General features: G+C 45.4%; 1 protein-coding gene across 13 annotated transcripts in view; it reads right to left on the bottom strand.

The window, feature by feature from the left end:
* The window catches only part of DOCK7 (dedicator of cytokinesis 7), an 888,535-nt gene that overhangs the window by 250,960 nt on the left and 618,643 nt on the right, over positions 1 to 18,932 (bottom strand). For 9 of the 13 annotated variants that reach the window (XM_085602421.1, XM_085602422.1, XM_085602428.1 and 6 more), the window contains 3 exons: positions 18,273 to 18,424; positions 3,478 to 3,660; positions 2,234 to 2,369 (listed from right to left, as the gene is read on the bottom strand). In XM_085602421.1, coding sequence (XP_085458547.1) covers positions 2,234 to 2,369; positions 3,478 to 3,660; positions 18,273 to 18,424 — 471 coding nt within the window. The remainder of the gene's footprint in view (positions 1 to 2,233; positions 2,370 to 3,477; positions 3,661 to 18,272; positions 18,425 to 18,932) is intronic. The other 4 variants (XM_085602423.1, XM_085602424.1, XM_085602431.1 and 1 more) reach the window with 1 other exon arrangement.

Below are 18,932 nucleotides of genomic sequence, written 5' to 3'. Positions count from 1 at the left end.
ATGGTCAACTTCTCCAAGACCGATTGTTGCACTTCAACTATGAATTATTTCTTTGGTGGTGATAGTGTCTCTGGTCAAAAAACATTAGGTAGGATTTTGTAAATAGCAAAGATAGTAATCCTTACACGTGTTTCCAAACATTTCAAAATAAATGGCACAACCAATAAAGTGGTGCAACCTGCAAATATGAGAGGAGAACCATAATGTCACTTATCCTGGGGACACTAGAAGCTAGTACTTCAATAATCTAGTTCAGGTTGTTGCTATATACACTGGATGACATGGACAACCACAAATCAGTGTTGTTCTCTTGACATTCAGAAAACACTAATTACTAAGTCTACTCCAGTTCTACCAACTTAGCTTTGTAAAGGTACTCTACAGCTCACTAAACCTATATTATTTTATTGTGCATAGTGCACCAAACAATCCAATAGGTTCTCGGCACTGTTTTAGATATTGGACACAGGCAGAGAACCACTATAGCCATTAAGTATGAAAATGGAAATGTAAACGTTTTAAGGAAGTGAATATGTTTACTTTCAGCACACCAGGATTTAGGTAGTGAGTTTCATAAAGAACACTCAGAAAGCCATGCCTAGTCAGAAAAGTCTACATTTTGGAACAACTATATATTCTAGGGATGATCCTAGAAATATGTCACACATGAATAGCTAACTGTTTTGATGTGTGGAGTGAGTCTTTCAAGGGTTCTGTACCCATCAAAACACTTAAACTGAGGAATACCCACTAAATTAATGTTAATCCTAATTGTGAATGTGTCTTTTAATTACTCTGCTGTCAGGACTCAGAGAAAAGTCCTTTCTCGATTCAGCAATCTTGAGTGAACCCTCATTCATTCATTTGACATATCAGCAATGGGACGCTGAGTTGTAATTATTATCATCATAAAGGTTCATTCACAAGTGAGTGCTACAAAGTCACTAACTGAATGGGAGTTTGCTTAATGATGGCAGAAGCTATCCAAGTTGGATTTAGAGATATCCCAATTTACTTTGAAACTCTTTATTTCATCCCATATTTACACTCGTTTTGCGGCTTCAGTACGAGGACAGACACAACTCATGCCTCTTGTGAGTCATGGCACTTTCCCACACTCAACAATGGTTATAAATAGCACATTTCACTGCTTGCTTATAACTTTGGTGCAGTTTGGCAAATCTGCACTGAACTTTAAAATAAAAGTTAATCCATCTTAGTTCCTTTATGGAAAGTTTTGCGTCGATCCATCAATCGGAGGCAGGGAGAAAAGGGCCGGTCACAAAAAAGTTTTTCCCTTAGGAAATGTTTCTCCCTGCTACAGAAAAAAGGGTTGAACAGAATTTCACTAAATTTGGCAGAAACCCGGAACCTAACAAGGCTTTCTGCTGCATGTGGCCATTGCCCCAGCAAGAGGTTAACCCCCAGCTACAATTTGCCAAACCCCCAGTGGGCGGCCAACCCCCTGCTGCAAACAACCTTTGACTGTGTGCAGTAGGGGTTGGGCGGCAGGACCTGACTTTCTCCTGAGGACGACAAGCCCTCTTTGGACCCTGCTCTACATTTTATTTATCGACAATTTTTCACTGTACTAATGCTCAAGCTTCATCTTCATGGTACTGCTGGACTGTGCAAATGTAACTTCATGGGACACACCCTAATCTTTCCAACATTATAACCCCTCTTCCAATCATAAATATATAACAGCAATATTACTATTTGTCACTGGGTTGCTCTAAATCACTCACAGTGAACTCATGTAAGCCTTATTCTTTCCTTCTACCTCCGATACTGCCTCAACTACTACTAGCTCCTAACCTCATTTTTGCTTGGTCTGAAATCAACATTGGTGTTATTTTTCAACCCTTTTGTGTAGTTGGAATAGTTCACCACTAACATAGTAAGATATCAAGTGTTAAATACATGGAAAATCTGTACATTAATGTTTAATTTCGAAGTGTTCGCACCTTATGTCGGTCAATTCATTATCCTTTACATTGTAGATTACTTAGATGTTGTTCTTATTCTTATGTAACAGCTTTTTTTTGTAACACATATGATATAAAATGATGCTGAATTTTGTCCTGCCCCCTACTGCCCAACATTTCTGATCAAAATAACACTATTTACAATATTTTAAACTTATCTTTATAAAGATTCTATTTTAAATGATCACATAAGTACACTTATGCAATACATTTAAAACAAAACAACCTGCAAAGAATATACCCACCCAGCTGACCTCTGCTTCGACGAACCATCTCTTGTCTGGCACCTATACTTCCAAGTATCGCTTCTTCCAGTTTTGCTCGCATGTCTTTTGATTTCTTGAACGTTAAGCTGTTCATTCTCTCAAAAGCCTTCTTCCCCTAGAAGGAAAGAGAGACGCAAAGGTGAATCTCTAATGTCACATTTTATAGCAGGTTTGTATTCTGTTGGTGCACGATGGCCAGAGTCTTGCTAGCTTTTAAGGATAACCATTGACTACGTAAATAAGTTGTATCTAAATTCACCATGTGGAAAGGTAGCTTATGTGGGTTTCCTGAAAGGCAAGTATAGATTGAGCCTTTGTAGACATGGGCTGGACACCCTGTTTTATAACATTTACAAAAAATAATCATCTTTAAGAAAACCAACAATAACTCCTCCTGTAATGCATTTGAAAACAGAAACGTACAGGGGACCTATTATGTATTCTCTGTTTGCGCCACGGTGCACCATCAAACCGGTAAAGTGCACCCTATTAAGGCAAATGCACTCCCCTCAAGGCAGCCGCGGCCTTGTGCTGTTCTGGAGGCAGCGCATTCAAATGAAATGCAGAGCGGCGGCTTTAAAGTCGCTCAATGTTTCACTGTACGGGTGGCACCCACCTGCACTTTAAAGAGGGGAAAAAGATCCTCTTGCAGGGGGGTGCAGTGAGTGATAGCACCTGTCTGTAATGGGATGTTTGGGGTGTTCAAAGGACCACCTTTACCCCTGCCAGAGGGCTGCCATTAGGGGCACACTGACAGTGCCCTACTTTTTGTGGCACGCTGACAGTGCGCCTCCTGACAGCTTATTTACCTTTGTGCCTGCTTCCATAATATGGTGTGGGTGCAAAGGTAAAGAGATTCCCTCATTTGCATGGGGCCACGCCCTCATGCAATCGAGAACGCCCTCTTGAGATAGCTGTGGTGCAACATATGAGCCTGCGCTATCTGTATTACAGAAGACGCACCACAAGCGTCTGCGACCCCTTCTGTAATACCAAAGTGTCCCGGGGGCGCACAAAGAGGGTGCAAATGCCTGTTGCACCCCCATGGCACTTCTGTAATACAGGGCCTGGTCAGCAAAGTGGTGGTGAGGTAGGTTTGCAGCTAGTAGTTTTTCTGTTTATGCTTCGAGTGCATTTAATTTAACCAAACTTTCTATCTATACATGTGTATCAAAAACCAGCAACTCTAATGGTTTTCTGTAATAGGGAAAATTAGCTCTCACCTTGTATTCAAAGCAGGAAACGCAGAGGTAAAGCAAATCCAAGAGTCTATTGAGGCGGAGCACAGAGAGATCTGTAAACCATTTCTGGAGCACAGTTTCATCAGCGTTCCTTAAGACCCACAGCAGACAGATGAGCAGACTTCGACTGGATTCTGCTGAAAACGTGGCATGCTGCCTCGCGGGCTAAACAGAAAGAAAAGGAACATTAAACAAAGTGGTCCACGTGCATAATTATATAATTCACATTTGAAAATGGATGAGATTAAGCAGACGAGGCACCACTCAACTCACAGACATCAAGTGGAATTATACCTTCTTTCTGCATAATATCAGAATTCCCAGCAACCGCGGTATTTTAGAAATAATCTGTTCTAAAGGTTATGTTAGTTTTGTTGTCACAAAACCTGCAGTCTACCACTGGCCTCTAGCATAGCCACCTAATTCCATATTATCATGGATAATGTTTCTAGCTATGGGCATTGTTTTGAAAACCTACTGCATTCTGGGAATGGTTGTAGTCCTGTTTTGCTCCCAACTACCTAATTAGATTAACACACTTCATGGCCATATTTTGAAAGTCAAAAGTCCAGGACTGGAAATATAGTGCTATAGTGTGAGAACTGTTTACATGTCATCAGTTCAACCTGTGACTTACAAAAAGACTCCAACTCTGCTCTATCTGCTTCGTCAGGTGAATGAATGATGATTCTTTGCCACCATTCTAGAATGGAGCATAAATCGAAAACATCTCAATAAACATCATCATTACAGTTAATTAGTTCAGTCAATGACGAGTGTTTAGGATCGGTTCAAAAACTTTATTTTCTCTACAATGGATAAGTAGATTTTTTTCTCTTTTTATTCAACTAGCGGGTCAGATAAGTCAGTTTACAGAAATATCAAGCAATCATGGTTAGAGTCAATATAATACAAAAATGTACACGCGTGTTCCATAAAGGAATTAGTCCATATTCTATACTAAAACAGATTATAAAGTTAGGCAGAGACCTTGAAGGATTCTTTAAAAGAGTGAGATTAATGGAGCATTTAAGAAATAGAACGCCACCTAAAGAGTAGTTCGGGAGAACTCAGCCGAGTCTCCTTATGCGAGAAACAGGTGCTGCCCTAGCTACGTCCATAAAATCATAAGAAAAGGAGGTAGCTCAGGAAGAGTCACTGCCAAAGTGGCAAGTAACAAAACCCCATCACCAGTAGCTTTTAGCCAGAGTCCAAAGGAAAGTCAAAAAGATACTGGGCACAAAAACTCTCAAGAGCACAAGAGAGCTACAGCTACTCTATCTAGGTAACACACACTAATATAAAACTCAAAATCACTTGTATCAATCAATTTTGGTGTTAGATCATCTTCAGCCAATGAGAAGAAATTGTCAGATGGTGCAGCTTCTTACTTCGTTCCCACGGCAAACCCACAAAGTTGACAGGGTACTATTTCAAATTATCAGTTAGTTGGAGGAGTGTGGCTCAATGGTTAGAGCGGCAGACCCTGAAGCAGAGTTCTGGCCAGGGACCAGGGTTCGATTCCCGCCTCGGCGGGGCTCGGGCTCAATTTCCTCGGACCTGTCTATTCTCGCCTCGGTGCCTATACTAATCACGGGCCACACGCTGCAACTCTGGGCAATAGCTTGCTTAGCCTCCACACCGGCCCCAACAGCGCTAAGGATGCCTGGCTTCACCCTGGGGGCGCCCAGGAGTGGACACTTCACAGGGAAAGCCAGGAGGGGTTCCACAGCGGTATGAGTATCAGCGCCAGGAAACCGCAAAGACGACACCGCAAGGTGGCCGTCTGGTGACAGTGCGCTCTATAAGTACCTTGACATTTACATTTACATTTGCTAAAAATTCACATACTTGTAGTATTTGTCTTTGGTTCCCATGAGAACTTCAGCAGAATCTAAACTATTAGCTATTCAGTGTGCCACTGCACAGCAATGAACTACTCTAAAAATAGAAATTTTTTATTTTCAAGGTCCTAGTTAAGTAATGAGATTCACGTCTTCATGTAAGCATTATTGTTCGAATAAACTGTTCACTATTCAGCATTGTGAGCACTTGGTAGCTAAACTATCTAAATACAATGCGAACATGTATCTTAGAGAACAAGAAATACATTTTATAAAGTCAGCACATTCTACAGCAATGACAAGTTACATTTGTGCATGATTCAGCATTTCATAAAAGTATTATTTATCAAAGAGAGAAAATAAGGAAATATAGAAAGAGGAAGAGGCCTAGTCTGTACCTAGAAACGGAAATACAATAGAAATTAATGCTTAGTGTGTTTTCCACCAATTATCTGCATGCCATTTTTAAACAAGCTGCATGTTAAATCTGCACATATGCTTTTGTAAGTTTACTAAAGGCACCTTTTCCCTACGTGTCATTCTGCTATGTATTTTCACGTTAATGTCGAAGGCAAATTATCAGCTTTATTATTAGATTTATTTAAGCTACAATGTTATTGCTCTATCAATAACATCTGCAATATCTTGAGTGTGGTGGTCATCCTATAATTTCGCAACTTTACTAATTTGTGTGATGCTGGCAAGATGTCTTTAGTTTACACATCGGTCCTTAACAGTAAAGTACTAAGTATTCATCTGCATTAAGGCTTACAAAATGACAACTGCATATTTATTTTTTGAAGGACATCTGCAAGCAGCCATGCCAGTAAACGATACACACATCTTACAACACACCTGTGCATAAACTTCAAACACTATTTTACCATACTAAATAAGAATAAAGGCACTAGACTTAATGCACTTTCAGAATGAGTTGGAAGTGGATAGTGCTGGAAGGATACACTCAAAGGCCAGACGGAGTATGAAGGGACACCAGATTCAGGCCAGGAGAGGGCTGACGCTTTCTCAATGACTTCAAAAGTGCCACTCAAAAGCAAAAGTATTAGGTACTTAGCAAAGTGTGATTCTAAAGGGGAACTGGAATTGTTATAGTGTGAAAAGATAAGATAACGATTGTTGGCATGGTAAGTCTTCTGCATACCTCTGGACAGTGTGCTTACCTGCTCTATGCTGAAAATTAAGCAAGTCACTAAAAAGCTGCTGTAGGGTTTCTTGATCTCTACCTCAGTGAACATGACAATTACATGTCGACTGAGAGTCTCCCTCTATACATGGAATGAGACCCTAGAGCTTGGCTCTGAGGTCTACTGGGCATGCATAGTGACCCTCTTTTACATAGTGCCTACTGCCCTCTCCACCCATGTTGTGGAAAGACAGACAGTAGTGGCTGCAAGAATCAATAATAAGGGGTACCTGTACTCTTATACCCACTGGGAGGGGTTGCCTACCACCTTCTTCCTGGTAAAGTCTTGCAGTCTCTGTTACCAGGGTTCTTTTTGCCTCTGTCACAGCTGGGCTGTGTGTTTTGAGAGCCAGTGGGTTCACTGAGTGAGCATGGTGAGCCACTGTGTTTAATGTGAGCAAAGCGGGTATCTGTCCTGCTGGACATCCCCGCTCCCTTGTGTCCCTCCCTCTTCTTTCTAGAAGCTTGGCGGGCTGGGGTAGGCACTGATTCTTATCTGTGTGTATCTGCTGGGTGATAATCAGGGCCTCCTTGTCTGGGTTTAATATTCCTCTCTGAGACATAGGCCAAACAGGTATAATGATACTGGAAAGGAGGCCACAAATATGACCCAGGCTTGGAGGGGCATACCCAGACCCTGAGACCATTGGAGTTTAGATAATATACATGACAATGATTCAAAGGCCCTGATGGACCTTTTCGCGAGCATTGGTCCAACTCAGCAGACAGAAGGTCCTAAACATAGAGCTGGTCATCTGTTGGATATGTTTTTCTCCAACTGTCCGCTCTTGCAATTCAACAGCGGCCTACAACTACTATGGTCGGACCATGCAACGGTCTTGTTCACTCTCGCACTGCCTCCCTCTGCTAGTAATAACCAAGTGCCTATAAAAAGCCAGAAGCGCTTTCTCTGGCATCGCCTAGACCACACCCAATTGTCCGTTGAACTTAGTTATAATAGACCACCTTTAGCCACTGCACCGGAGAGAGCAGCTTTGGATTACCATGACTGGATCGGATACTCAATACAGGCAACCGTTCTCCAAAAATTGGGAAAAACCATGAGGACAGCCCCCACTGAAGCTTGGTTCTCGGATGAGCTGAGACTACTTAAAAGGCAGTGCCGCAGGCAAGAAAGGTGCTGGAGACTTATTTATGACCCCAAGGAAAAAGAGCGCTATAGGGAAATACCTACCCATTACAAAGACAGGATTCACACTGCCAAAATCAAGTACTTCTCAGAGACCATTGACAAAGCTAAGAACAACGCCAAAGAACTATTTGCCACAGTTCAAAAATTGAGCCGAGTTCAGGTGCATAAAGAGACAGTCCCAGATCAAGCCCTTTGTGACACTTTGGCTTCCACCTTTTGTAGTAAAGTCCGGGACATCTACAACAAATTTACTTCGAACCCTACTCAAGTGGCAAATAGTCAGGATCCCCCCAGAGTTTAAACACTCTAGTAGCCCAGATATCGTGCTTCTCTCTGAGTTCCCTCCTATTACTTATAAGCAGGCGTTCAAACTTCTTGCTGCTGCCAAATAAGGCTCTCCATCGGATCCCTGCCCCCACAAAATTTTAACGTTAGTGATTGAACCGATAGCCAGCCACCTTACTGAGCTTTTTAATCTAATTTTGAAAACCGGCATCTTCCCCGAGAATGGAAAAAGACCTCCATTCTACCACTTTAAAAAACACTAATTTGGACAGATCAGCCAACTATCGTCCTATAGCTCGTCTGCCACTGCCAGCAAAAATCCTTGATAAATACCTGAATCAAGAACTTACTATGTTTATCAATCACAATAACATTTTGGATCCCTCTAAATACGTTTTTCGCGGCGGCCACAGTACGGAGTTTGCCTTGATAACGGCCACGGAAGAAATTAGGCGCTCGGAAGACAAGGGAGGTATGGCAGCACTGATCCTTCTTGACCTGTCGTCAGCATTCGACACGGTGGACCATGGCCTCCTATTACGTCGCCTTCAAGAAACAGGAATTGACGGTACCGCCCTACAACTGTTCAATTCCTTCCTTTTTAACCGTGCACAATTTGGAATCAATTGCCACTCCCATTGAAAAACTCACCAGGCCTGATATCATTCAGGAAAAGCTTAAAGACCTGGCTCTTTCAGGCCTAAAGCTATGCAGTGATTATTTTCTTCTCTTGATGCCCTGTGGCCGGCTGGAGACAGTGATGTCAGCTTTTAGACGTCTCCGGGTATTAGTGCGCTATACAAATACATAAATAAATAAGAGTTGTGTCCTTGCAAAGGAAGGGTGGTGGGACAGTGGGCCGACCAGGAACATTTGACTTCATATTAACTGCTGAAACCACATGACTGCAATCAGCAACGACTTGTCCTTAAGGGCAGGATACCATGCCCCCCCACTGGCAGACATGTAGAGGGTCTGTCAGGCCTCTTTATGCTCAGGTCAGGCAGCCTGGCGCTAGATATGCACAAAATGAGTAGACACCAGGCTGCCGGAGCTGAACTTCGCTGGGCTGAAGATGTCATAGCAGCGTGGGCGTGACCCCTTCAGCCTGGCAAAGCGCTTGGAGGATCTCACACTGATGATGAGGGGGGAGTGTCACTGAAAGTCTTGAACCTGGGCACTCAGAAATGATGCCATTGGATTCTGGGTCACTGATAGCCTTGAACCTGGGCACTCAGAAAATTTGCCATTGCATTCTGGGTGATATCGTGCAGATTTCTTATGCACATCCCCTTTATCTCTCAAAAAGTTTTCCATTGCCCTCAACGTCAGTTGCACCCAGTTGTCTCATGTGCACACATTGAAGCACTGCTCCACTCGTCGATTGTTTCGCTAGTGGCGGTTGCTAAGTGGCAAGCACTCTGCTCTGATTGGCGCCCAGCACCACTCGTCGCATGTAGTTGCTAGGAAAAAGCAAATGTTGAGTCTTGACTGGTACGCAGCTCGAGCCTCTCTGCTCGTGTGGCCGCTCATGTCTCTCAGCTCGTATGTCTGTTCGAGACACAGAGCGAGTAGTACTCTCACGCTGCCCTCGAGAGATTCAATATTAATCTAGCAGTCGGGTTGAGGCGGAATAAGAAGTAAAATAAAAAAAAGAAATGACCTGAAGCAGTGTGGAGGTTCAAATCAGATAAGTCAGCAATTCCAATTGGTCTACCAGATGGCAGCTGTTGAGGGGAATCAAGCGATGTGTCATTTCCGCTCATCGCCAGAGTGAAGAGGAAAACATGGTACATGAAGTAAGTCTTCTTTATAATTTGTTTATTTTAAGATGCATGCAATCACTCCAACCAGCTCAGCTGAACCAGCTCTTGAACTCTCACTCCTTGAATTTACACATTCTTAGAACCCTAGCTCACCCAGCAACAGACCAGGCTCATTCAGTGAGCTCTAAACACCAGATACCACACAAATGTATTTTGCTGCCTTTCCCGGGTTTATTGTTGGATACAGACTAAAATACTCTGCCAAAATGCTAAACAAAAAGAAAGCTTAACCCAGACCCTGTAAATCAAGCCCCCTTTCCATCACCTTGGCCGAATGATTTGTATCTTGCTTCAGTTACACTACAAAAAGAATATCTCCAAAACTGCTTTTCATCACTTATGTCTGTAAAAGAGATCCTGCTGATGATCTACTGCTCCTAGAAAAGTACCCAAATCTTCACTGTTGTTTTATGTTGCCTGGATTATTGCAAGACATACCTCTTGAAATACCAAATTTTAAAATTATATAGGGGGGGCACAATGTTTTGGGTAAGACAATACAACCCGTCATTCTAGCCCTCAAATCTCATTTTGCATTGTACATAAGGCACTACCTGGAAAAATGTTTCTCCCTTTTAAACTGACCAGAAGCCTCAGGTAACCAACAGAAACATACTACTGACCTGACCATTCAGGTTACAGAAGATACAGTGACCTATCAATACATTTCTAGGGATCCTTCATGTGAAACCCCCTTTTTATGACATAAGAAAACAAGTACTTAAGATTGAGAAGCTCCTTACCCCTTCATCCAGGCATTTTGTTAGTTATTCAGTTTTAACGACAGTTACCCTAAAATGTATTATATCTCCTGCATGATCAGATGTCACCCTAACTCACAGTACTTTTGTTCTTTCACGGCTTTGCCACTTAATTGACTACTTATGGACTACAATGGTCCTCACCCCTTATTCCAATATGTACCGCTAAGAAATATGGTTAATAGTTGAGGGGGTAAGTACCAAAACCAAGTAATAATCATAATCCTTAAATCACAGTAAAAGTGCACCACAAGAGAACAGTGTGACTACATTTCAAAGTACAATGTTAAAATATATGAAATTCTTCTTTTTATTCTTTGTGCTTTTTTATGTATTCTTGTATAAAAATATATGTAGCCAGTGTTTACAACAGAAACAGCCAACGGGATTCGTCCATAGCAATGGACTTCTTCAGGGCTGTAAAGGCAATATACTTATTACTTTTATTTATTTATAAACATATACTATATACTAAAAGACATAACATAAACATTAAATAATTGTATTCCAACACATTACCTAACAGACAAAAGAACAGACAAATTGACCAATAATAACACATTTTAACCAAAAAATCCCAATACAAACCGACCAAAAACCATGTTAAACATACAAGCCGTATATCAAAGGAGAATAGAGAAACACTATGCAGACTACTTTTTAGGATGCAGAAACATTGGTTATATCTACATGCAAAGGCAAAAACCATCCCTAATTGGACAGTTGCATGTTAATGTATAAACCAGAAAACATGTGACATGGGGGGAGGGGGGTGGGAAAGAGATTCTGTAACGGCGCAGGCCTAATTTCCCTCTGGTCGTCTCTCTAAGAGGCGGGCTCGCTCTCCAATGGGATGTCTTCTGGGAGCTACCATGTGTTGGTAGCACAGATCTAAAAGTAGCTGCAACAGTGCTAATATTACAATATACATCAAAATGAATCACTAATAGGAAAGATAATTACACTGAGCTCATATCCTCCAGTGGATTTCAAAGATGTAACAATGGTAATCCTACTACAAGTAAGTCAATAGGGCTCATAAACCCTGATGGTAAGGGTATATAAAAAAAAAATACAATTTTCCGTATAGCGTGAAGACTTGATTACGTTTTGTTAAACACTTGTTGTATTCTATAGAGGCTTTCTTACGTGCTACTGCACCCATAACTTCATTCTCAAGGCTTAAATAATGTTCAAAGATGGCCGACACAAATCTGCCATCCTGAATGGATTCTTTTGGGCGATTAGTATAGGGGTCGTTTTCACAAGAGATTGTCGCTTCCCTGGTTAGTACCTCCAAGATGGTGGACACACGGTCGTTGCAGAGTCCTCACGCAAAGAGGAGGCCGGGCATAGTGGTGCCTTAATACGGCCAGGTACAGTCAATATGCGGGGTAGTGGGCCCAATAAATACACCACTTGCATGGATGCTCGTCTTCAACAGATTGGGTTTAAGGAGACCTGATGCATGGACAGAGAGACAGAGAGAGACAGAGAGAGACAGAGAGAGACAGAGAGAGACAGAGAGAGACAGAGAGAGACAGAGAGAGAGACAGAGAGAGACAGAGAGAGACACAGAGAGACACAGAGAGACACAGACAGACAGACAGAGACAGAGACAGAGACAGAGACAGAGACAGAGACACACAGACACACACACACACAGACACACACACACACACACACACACACACACACACACACACACACACACACACACACACACACACACACACACACACACACACACACACACACACACACACACACACACACACACACACACACACACACACACACACACACACACACACACACACACACACACACACACACACACACACACACACACACACACACACACAAATCTCATTTTGCATTGTACATAAGGCACTACCTGGAAAAATGTTTCTCCCTTTTAAACTGACCAGTAGTGATAGATTCTTTACCTTAGAATTACCCCCAGGCGTCAGACTGGATCCAGAAGGTTTTCGTCAGCAGTACCCCTGCGTGTCGGAAGGTGGCGTTGTGCGGCTCTGTGACCGTCGTTGGAGTCGTGGTCACCGAGATGATGTCACAGCAGCTACTTAGACGCTGCCCTCGCGTGCTAACGTCAGACCTGTACATGACTTTCCGTGCCAGGAACGCAGAGCCATGCAAGATACTGACCACTGGTGCCTTGAAACTAGGGCCCTGAACCCTAGAAATCAGTTCACAGAACAAGGAGGATGGGTGGGGCGGTAAGGAATCTATCACTACTCATGTTTCTTACAGATATATCATTACCAAAGGTAAGTAACTTGTTCATCTGAAAGAAACACGAAGTGATAGATTCCTTACCTTAGAATAGATACCCCAGCAATACCAACTACGGTGGTGGGTCTGTGAACCAAAATCACACCAGGAAGTCCCGGAGAACACAAAGGCCAAAGAAGCCGTCTCTCCGGACTTGGCTGTCAATGCAATAATGCTTAATAAAAGTGTGCAGCGAGGCCCACGTAGCTGCCTGACAGATGTTTTGCAGGGGGACACCACGTCCCAATGCTGTAGTGGCTGCCATCGCCGGGGTGGAATGGGCGCGCAGCCCCACCGAAGGCTCCTTTTTAGCCAAAGAATAACAGGCTTTGATACACAAGACAACCCACCGGGAAATGGTCTGCTTGTGTACGGCCCGACCTTTCTTGGCACCTACGTAGCCAACAAAGAGCTGGTCATCCACACGGAACTGTTGTGGGCGGTTCAGGTAAAATGAGCGCGCACCTTTTGGGTCCAGACGGTGGAATCTTTCTTCCTCTCTGGAAGGATGCGGAGGCGGAAAGATGGTGGGCAAAGTGGTGGTTTGCCCGGTGAGAAAAGCAGTGACAACTTTTGGGAGAAAGGATGGATGGGTACGACTTTGTCCGAATGGACAGATAGAAAAGGAGGTTTACAAGACAGTGCTAGGAGCTCACTCACTCTCCTAGCAGAGTTGATGGCAACCAGGAAAGTAGTCTTCAAGATTAAGAGACATAGGGGACAGTTGTGCAGAGGCTCAAAGGGAGCGCACATCAAATATGTAAGAACCAGGTTCAAGTCCCACTGTGGCATCACAAAAGGAATAGGAGGGAAAAGGTGAGTAATGCCTTTGAGGAATCTATTGACAACAGAAGACTTGAAGAGAGAGTGCTGATCAGGGAGCCTGAGAAAGGCCAAAATAGCAGAAAGGTAGCCTTTGATAGTGCCCAGAGCAGTGCCCTGCTGGGTCAAAGAGAGAAGAAACAAAAGGACTTCTGAAAGAGGGGCAGAAAGGGGATCCACAGCCTTTGCTGTGCACCATGCCACAAATTTGTTCTACCTGCAGGCGTATACCAACTTAGTGGAGGGCCGCCTGGCCGCGAGAATAACATTACAAACTTCAGGAGGCAAGTCAAAAGGAATCAACTGCTGCGGCTCAATCTCAACGCAAGGAGGTGGAGACTAGACAAGTTCGGGTGGAGGACCGACCCCCGCTGCTGCGACAGAAAATCCTCCAGAAGAGGCAGTCGGATCGGGGGATCTATTGTCATACTGATTAGCTCTGGATACCAACTCTACCTTCTAGCCCAGTCCGGAGAATGACTTGGGCCCGGTCGCGCCTGATCTTCTTAAGCACTCTGGGTAGTAGTGGTAAAGGCAGAAAGGCGTACAACAGCCCGCAACTCCACTCGCAACGAAAAGCGTCGCCTAGCGATTGCCACCTTGGAAATTCCAACGCGCAGAACTGCTGACATTGCGCATTCTCTTCGGTGGCGAATAGATCTAACCAAGGCTCTCCCCACTGTTGAAGAGACCTTGCGCCACGTCCGAGTGAAGACGCCATTCGTGATCCATCATGCATCTGTGGCTGAGTTTGCCTGCCCTGGCGTTCAGTGAACCTGCCAGGTGTTGAACCACTAGGGAAATGCCCTGATGTTCCAGCCATGTCCAGAGGCGCAGAGCCTCCTGACATAGGATCCCCGACCCCACCCCGCCCTGTTTGTTGCAGTACCACATGTCGGTGTGTTGTCCATGAAAACCTGCACTACTCTTTTCCCAGACAGTGGGAAGGAATGCCTTCAGTGCAAGTCGGATCACCCGAAGCTCCAGAAGGTTGATATGGAGCCGGTACTCAGACGGAGACCAGAGGCCTCTGATCTCCGTCTCTCCCATGTGACTGCCCCATCCCAGGAGGGACGCATCCATCACCACTGTGTGCTCTGGTTGGGGAAGGGAGAGGGATCTGCCATTGACCCAACGCCGGCTGGTGAGCCACCACTGCAACTGTGATTGCAGTGCCCTCCGAGATCTGGATGGACTCGGACAGGTTCCCATGGTGCTGCGCCCACTGGAACTTCAGGTCCCACTGAGGAGCCCGCATATGCCATCTGGCATGATCGACTAGCAGGATGCAGGAGGCCACGAGGCCCAGCAGCCTCAGGATCAGCCTGACCGAAACCCAGGATAGAGCCCGAAAGATCGGAATCAGAGCCTGAATATCCTGGACTCATCGTTTGGGAGGATAGACCCGAAAGAGTGTCGTATCCAGAACCGCTCCGATGAAGAGGAGCTTCTGAGAGGGAATCAGGTGCGACTTCGGCACATTGATGGAGAACCCCAGCAAATGCAGGAGGTCGGCCGTAGTCTGGAGGTGGGAGACGACTGCCTGGGGCGATCCCACCTTCAACAGCCAGTCGTCGAGATAGGGGAAGACTGGAACCCCTGATCTGCGCAGATGAGCTGCGACCACCGCTATAACTTTCGTGAAAACCCGAGGGGTGCTGGTAAGGCCAAAGGGGAGCACAGTAAACTGAAAGTGCTTGTGGCCTACCGTAAACAGCAGGTACCGCCTGTGAACCGGCAGGACAGGAATATGGAAATACGCGTCCTGCAGATCCAACGCTACCATCCAGTCTCCAGGGTCGAGGGCAGACAAGACCTGAGCCAGAGTTAACATCTTGAACTTCTCCTTCCGGAGGAAGCGTTTGACGTTCCGGAGGTCTAAGATAGGACGCAGGCCCTTGTCCTTGGGCACCAGAAAGTAGTGTGAATAACAACCACAACCTACTTCTGGTGCAGGGACGCGCTTGATGGCCCCCTTAGCCAAGAGGACCACAACTTCCTTTTGAAGAAGTACCAAGTGATCCCCCGACATGCGGTGGTTCTGGGGTGGCATGGCTGGAGGGGTAGTCTCAAAGGGGAGGGCGTAGCTCCTTAGGACTATTTGTAAAACCCACGTGTCTGTAGTGATGGTGCGCCAGTTGGGGAGGTGATAGCAAATCCTGCCGCCCAACGGCGTTTGATGGGCCTGAAAAACCAGACTAGGAAGGTTTGAAGGCAGTGGTGGCCGGGGTGGATGTGGACTGACCCGCCTCTGCGGGTCCCACGTCCGCCGCCGCGCTCAGACTGTTGCTGCTGTGGCCTGTGGCTCTGAAGCGAACGTGTTGGGGCGCCCCTACCGTGGCCACGAAAGGAGCGAAAAGCACAAGGCGGAGGAGGGTAAGTGGCCGAAAGGCCTAAGGACTTGGCCGTAGCCCGCGAGTCCTTAAAACGCTACAACGCACTATCTGTCTTGTTGCCAAAAAGGCATATGCAATCAAAGGGCAGGTCCATCAGTGTGTTCTGGACATCCCCCGAGAAGCCAGTAGTCCTCAGCCAGGCGTGGCGGCGGAGCGCCACTGTCGTGGAAATCGCCCTGCCCAGTGAGTCGGCGGTGTCAAGACCACATCGTATTGTGAACTTTGCCGCATCTCTCCCTTCAGAAATAGCTTTGGAGAGCACTGTCCGGGCCTCCTCCGGACACTGAGCGATACCAAAGGGGATGATGGGCAGAGCGTTTGAGTAAATCAAACACTCACCCCTAGTCAACTGACCTGGGTTCAATCCATCATCATTTTTTAGCTCACTCCACCACCCCAGTTCAGACATGGCCATATGCAAATCAGTCTGACCCTGTGCCTCATGGGAACAGTCCAGCCCGAACTGCCAGGCCATGTCTTCCCTGGACCGGAAACAAGCATCCTGGGACCGGTTTCGGGTTCATAACCCTCATCAGCCAGGCTATCTTGAATCCAGTGGTAAAGTGAGCAAGGAACCCACGTCTGGGCACACCCTGCCAACTGAGGGCAAACAAAGCGATACCAAAGGGGATGATGGACAGAGCGTTTAAGCAAATCAAACACTCACCCCCAGTAAACTGATCTGGGTTTAATACATCATCATTCTTTAGCTCACTCCACCACCCCAGTTCAGACATGACCATATGCAAATCAGTCTGACCCTGTGCCTCATAGGAACAGTCCAGCCCAAACTGCCAGGCCATGTCTTCCCTGGACCGGAAACAAGCATCCTGGGGCCGGTTTCGGGTTCATAACCCTCATCAGCCAGGCTATCTTGAATCCAGTGGCAAAGTGAGCAAGGGACCCACGTCTGGGCATACCCTGCCAACTTAGGGCGAACAAAGCGATACCAAAGGGGATGATGGACCGAGCATTTGAGCAAATCAAACACTCTACCCCAGTCAACTGATCTGGGTTTAATCCATCATAGTTTTTGGCTTTCGGTATCAGCACTGGTATCTGGGTGGTGGAAACCAACATGGATCTTGGGGCCGGTGTGGAAATCAGAAAACAGATTGCCCTGTAGCAGGTCCCACTAGGACAGTAGGTGCCAGGGGAGCACTTTGCGATGGTAACCCAATTGAGGCCCCCACGATTCATTGGGACCCAAAGGTGTGCCAGAGGGACCATAAGTGCACTGAGTATCTACACCATGGCTTCTTTGAAGGTTTCGATCCGCTGTGAGGTCGACGACATTCCTGGAAACAGGTAACATTGGGATAGACTGAGGAATGAGCTCAGTGACTTGGCAACCTCGATGGAGTGTAATTTGCATTGCGACACCATCAAACATTCTCCTTGGAGTCAGAGCTGCCTGCATTTGGATTTGGACTTGCAGGGATACTTTCAGATGGAAGTGGAACGGTCACGGGAATGGCTTCAGGGCTGAAACTTTGTTTGGTCTGGTGACTTGAAGATGGATCTATGCGAAGGCTGCAACCTCTTCTTATGCTTAGTGGGTGCAGCTTACCGTTCCACTCTTGAAACGCAGTCTGCTGCATAATGTCGCACTTCTCACATGTATTAGAATCTCCTTTCTCAAGCCCAGGCACTAAAGACATACATTGTGAAGCACTGTGACCAACATCTGCCTCCTTCAGTTGCCACAAGGCATAAACCCTGTTCTTATCAGTAGGGATATGTTCTTTAACACACGGTATGAAGTTTGGAAGTGTTTCTGGAAATCAGCGAAGTCTGGAGAGGAAAGAAAGGAACTGATGTCAGCAGACAGGGGTGGCCCTTCTACGCCACTCCTTGTGGAAACAGAACAGAGCTGAATGCTGACAGTAGCGGCACAGGTATACTGAATTTTCGGGAACCAGTTGGGCACATGGGGCATATTCTAAGGTGAGGAATATTCAGTAAGAAGTACCCATCAGAACCTTGTGCTGTGCTCCGCTCATTGCTTTTAACCATATCATTTGTGGTCCAAAGTAATTTGGACAGAAGCACTTGTCAAGACAGGTCCCTCTGTCTTGCTCATGTATGGACTATGTTACCATCTGTTGACATATAAGCAGCATAACAGTGGTCTAAGCACAACACAAAAAAGCAATAAATTAAATAGCACATGGCAAGAATGCATGGTTACCGTTGAATTGAGTAGAAAGCTGGTGGGTCGGGTTAGTTGGGGAACAGAAGTCCCTGCGATTGCCATGGCGACTGTTTGACTTATCATGCTTCCACCATCTGTTTCGTAGTCATCAGAAGATATGCCTGGCCTTCCACGCTGATTATGATTCTCTAGAATTAAACAATAAACACAAACATTTGCAATGTTAGAGCCTCTCTATGGATTCACAGTGGTCAAAATGTCTTTCAAAGACAAAGCTCTACATTAGCACACATCTCAGCACCCCTATGTTATGATCAAGGCTCAATACTTCACTCAGGCATTGAGCCAGGTTTTGGGTTCTTCTGCATAATTAGTGACTACCACTATAGACCTGGTGCATACCATCCAGAAACAGACCAACTTTTACATAGTCTAAATCTGCTCATTGAGTACATGGACAAAAGTGGGTCTCTTATAGATCCATACAGCTTGTGGCTAACAGCACGATGCCGACTGAGGCATTTTGTCTGTGACGCAGAGTAAACCCACCAAATAGGTGGCTACAACTCACAGCCCCCGTCGGTGCACTCAAGTCCGGAGCCTCAGTGCTTTTCGACAGAGAAGGTGAAATCCCACTCCTCTGACGTAACACATCACAGTCGCACTGTATATCAGGATCTGGATTGAGTGATCGCG

This window comes from Triturus cristatus, chromosome 4_2, assembly GCF_964204655.1.
Source record: "Triturus cristatus chromosome 4_2, aTriCri1.1, whole genome shotgun sequence".
Lineage (NCBI taxonomy): Eukaryota > Metazoa > Chordata > Amphibia > Caudata > Salamandridae > Triturus > Triturus cristatus.
Note: the sequence above shows the minus strand (reverse complement) of the source record. Positions and strands in the feature narration are given on the sequence as shown.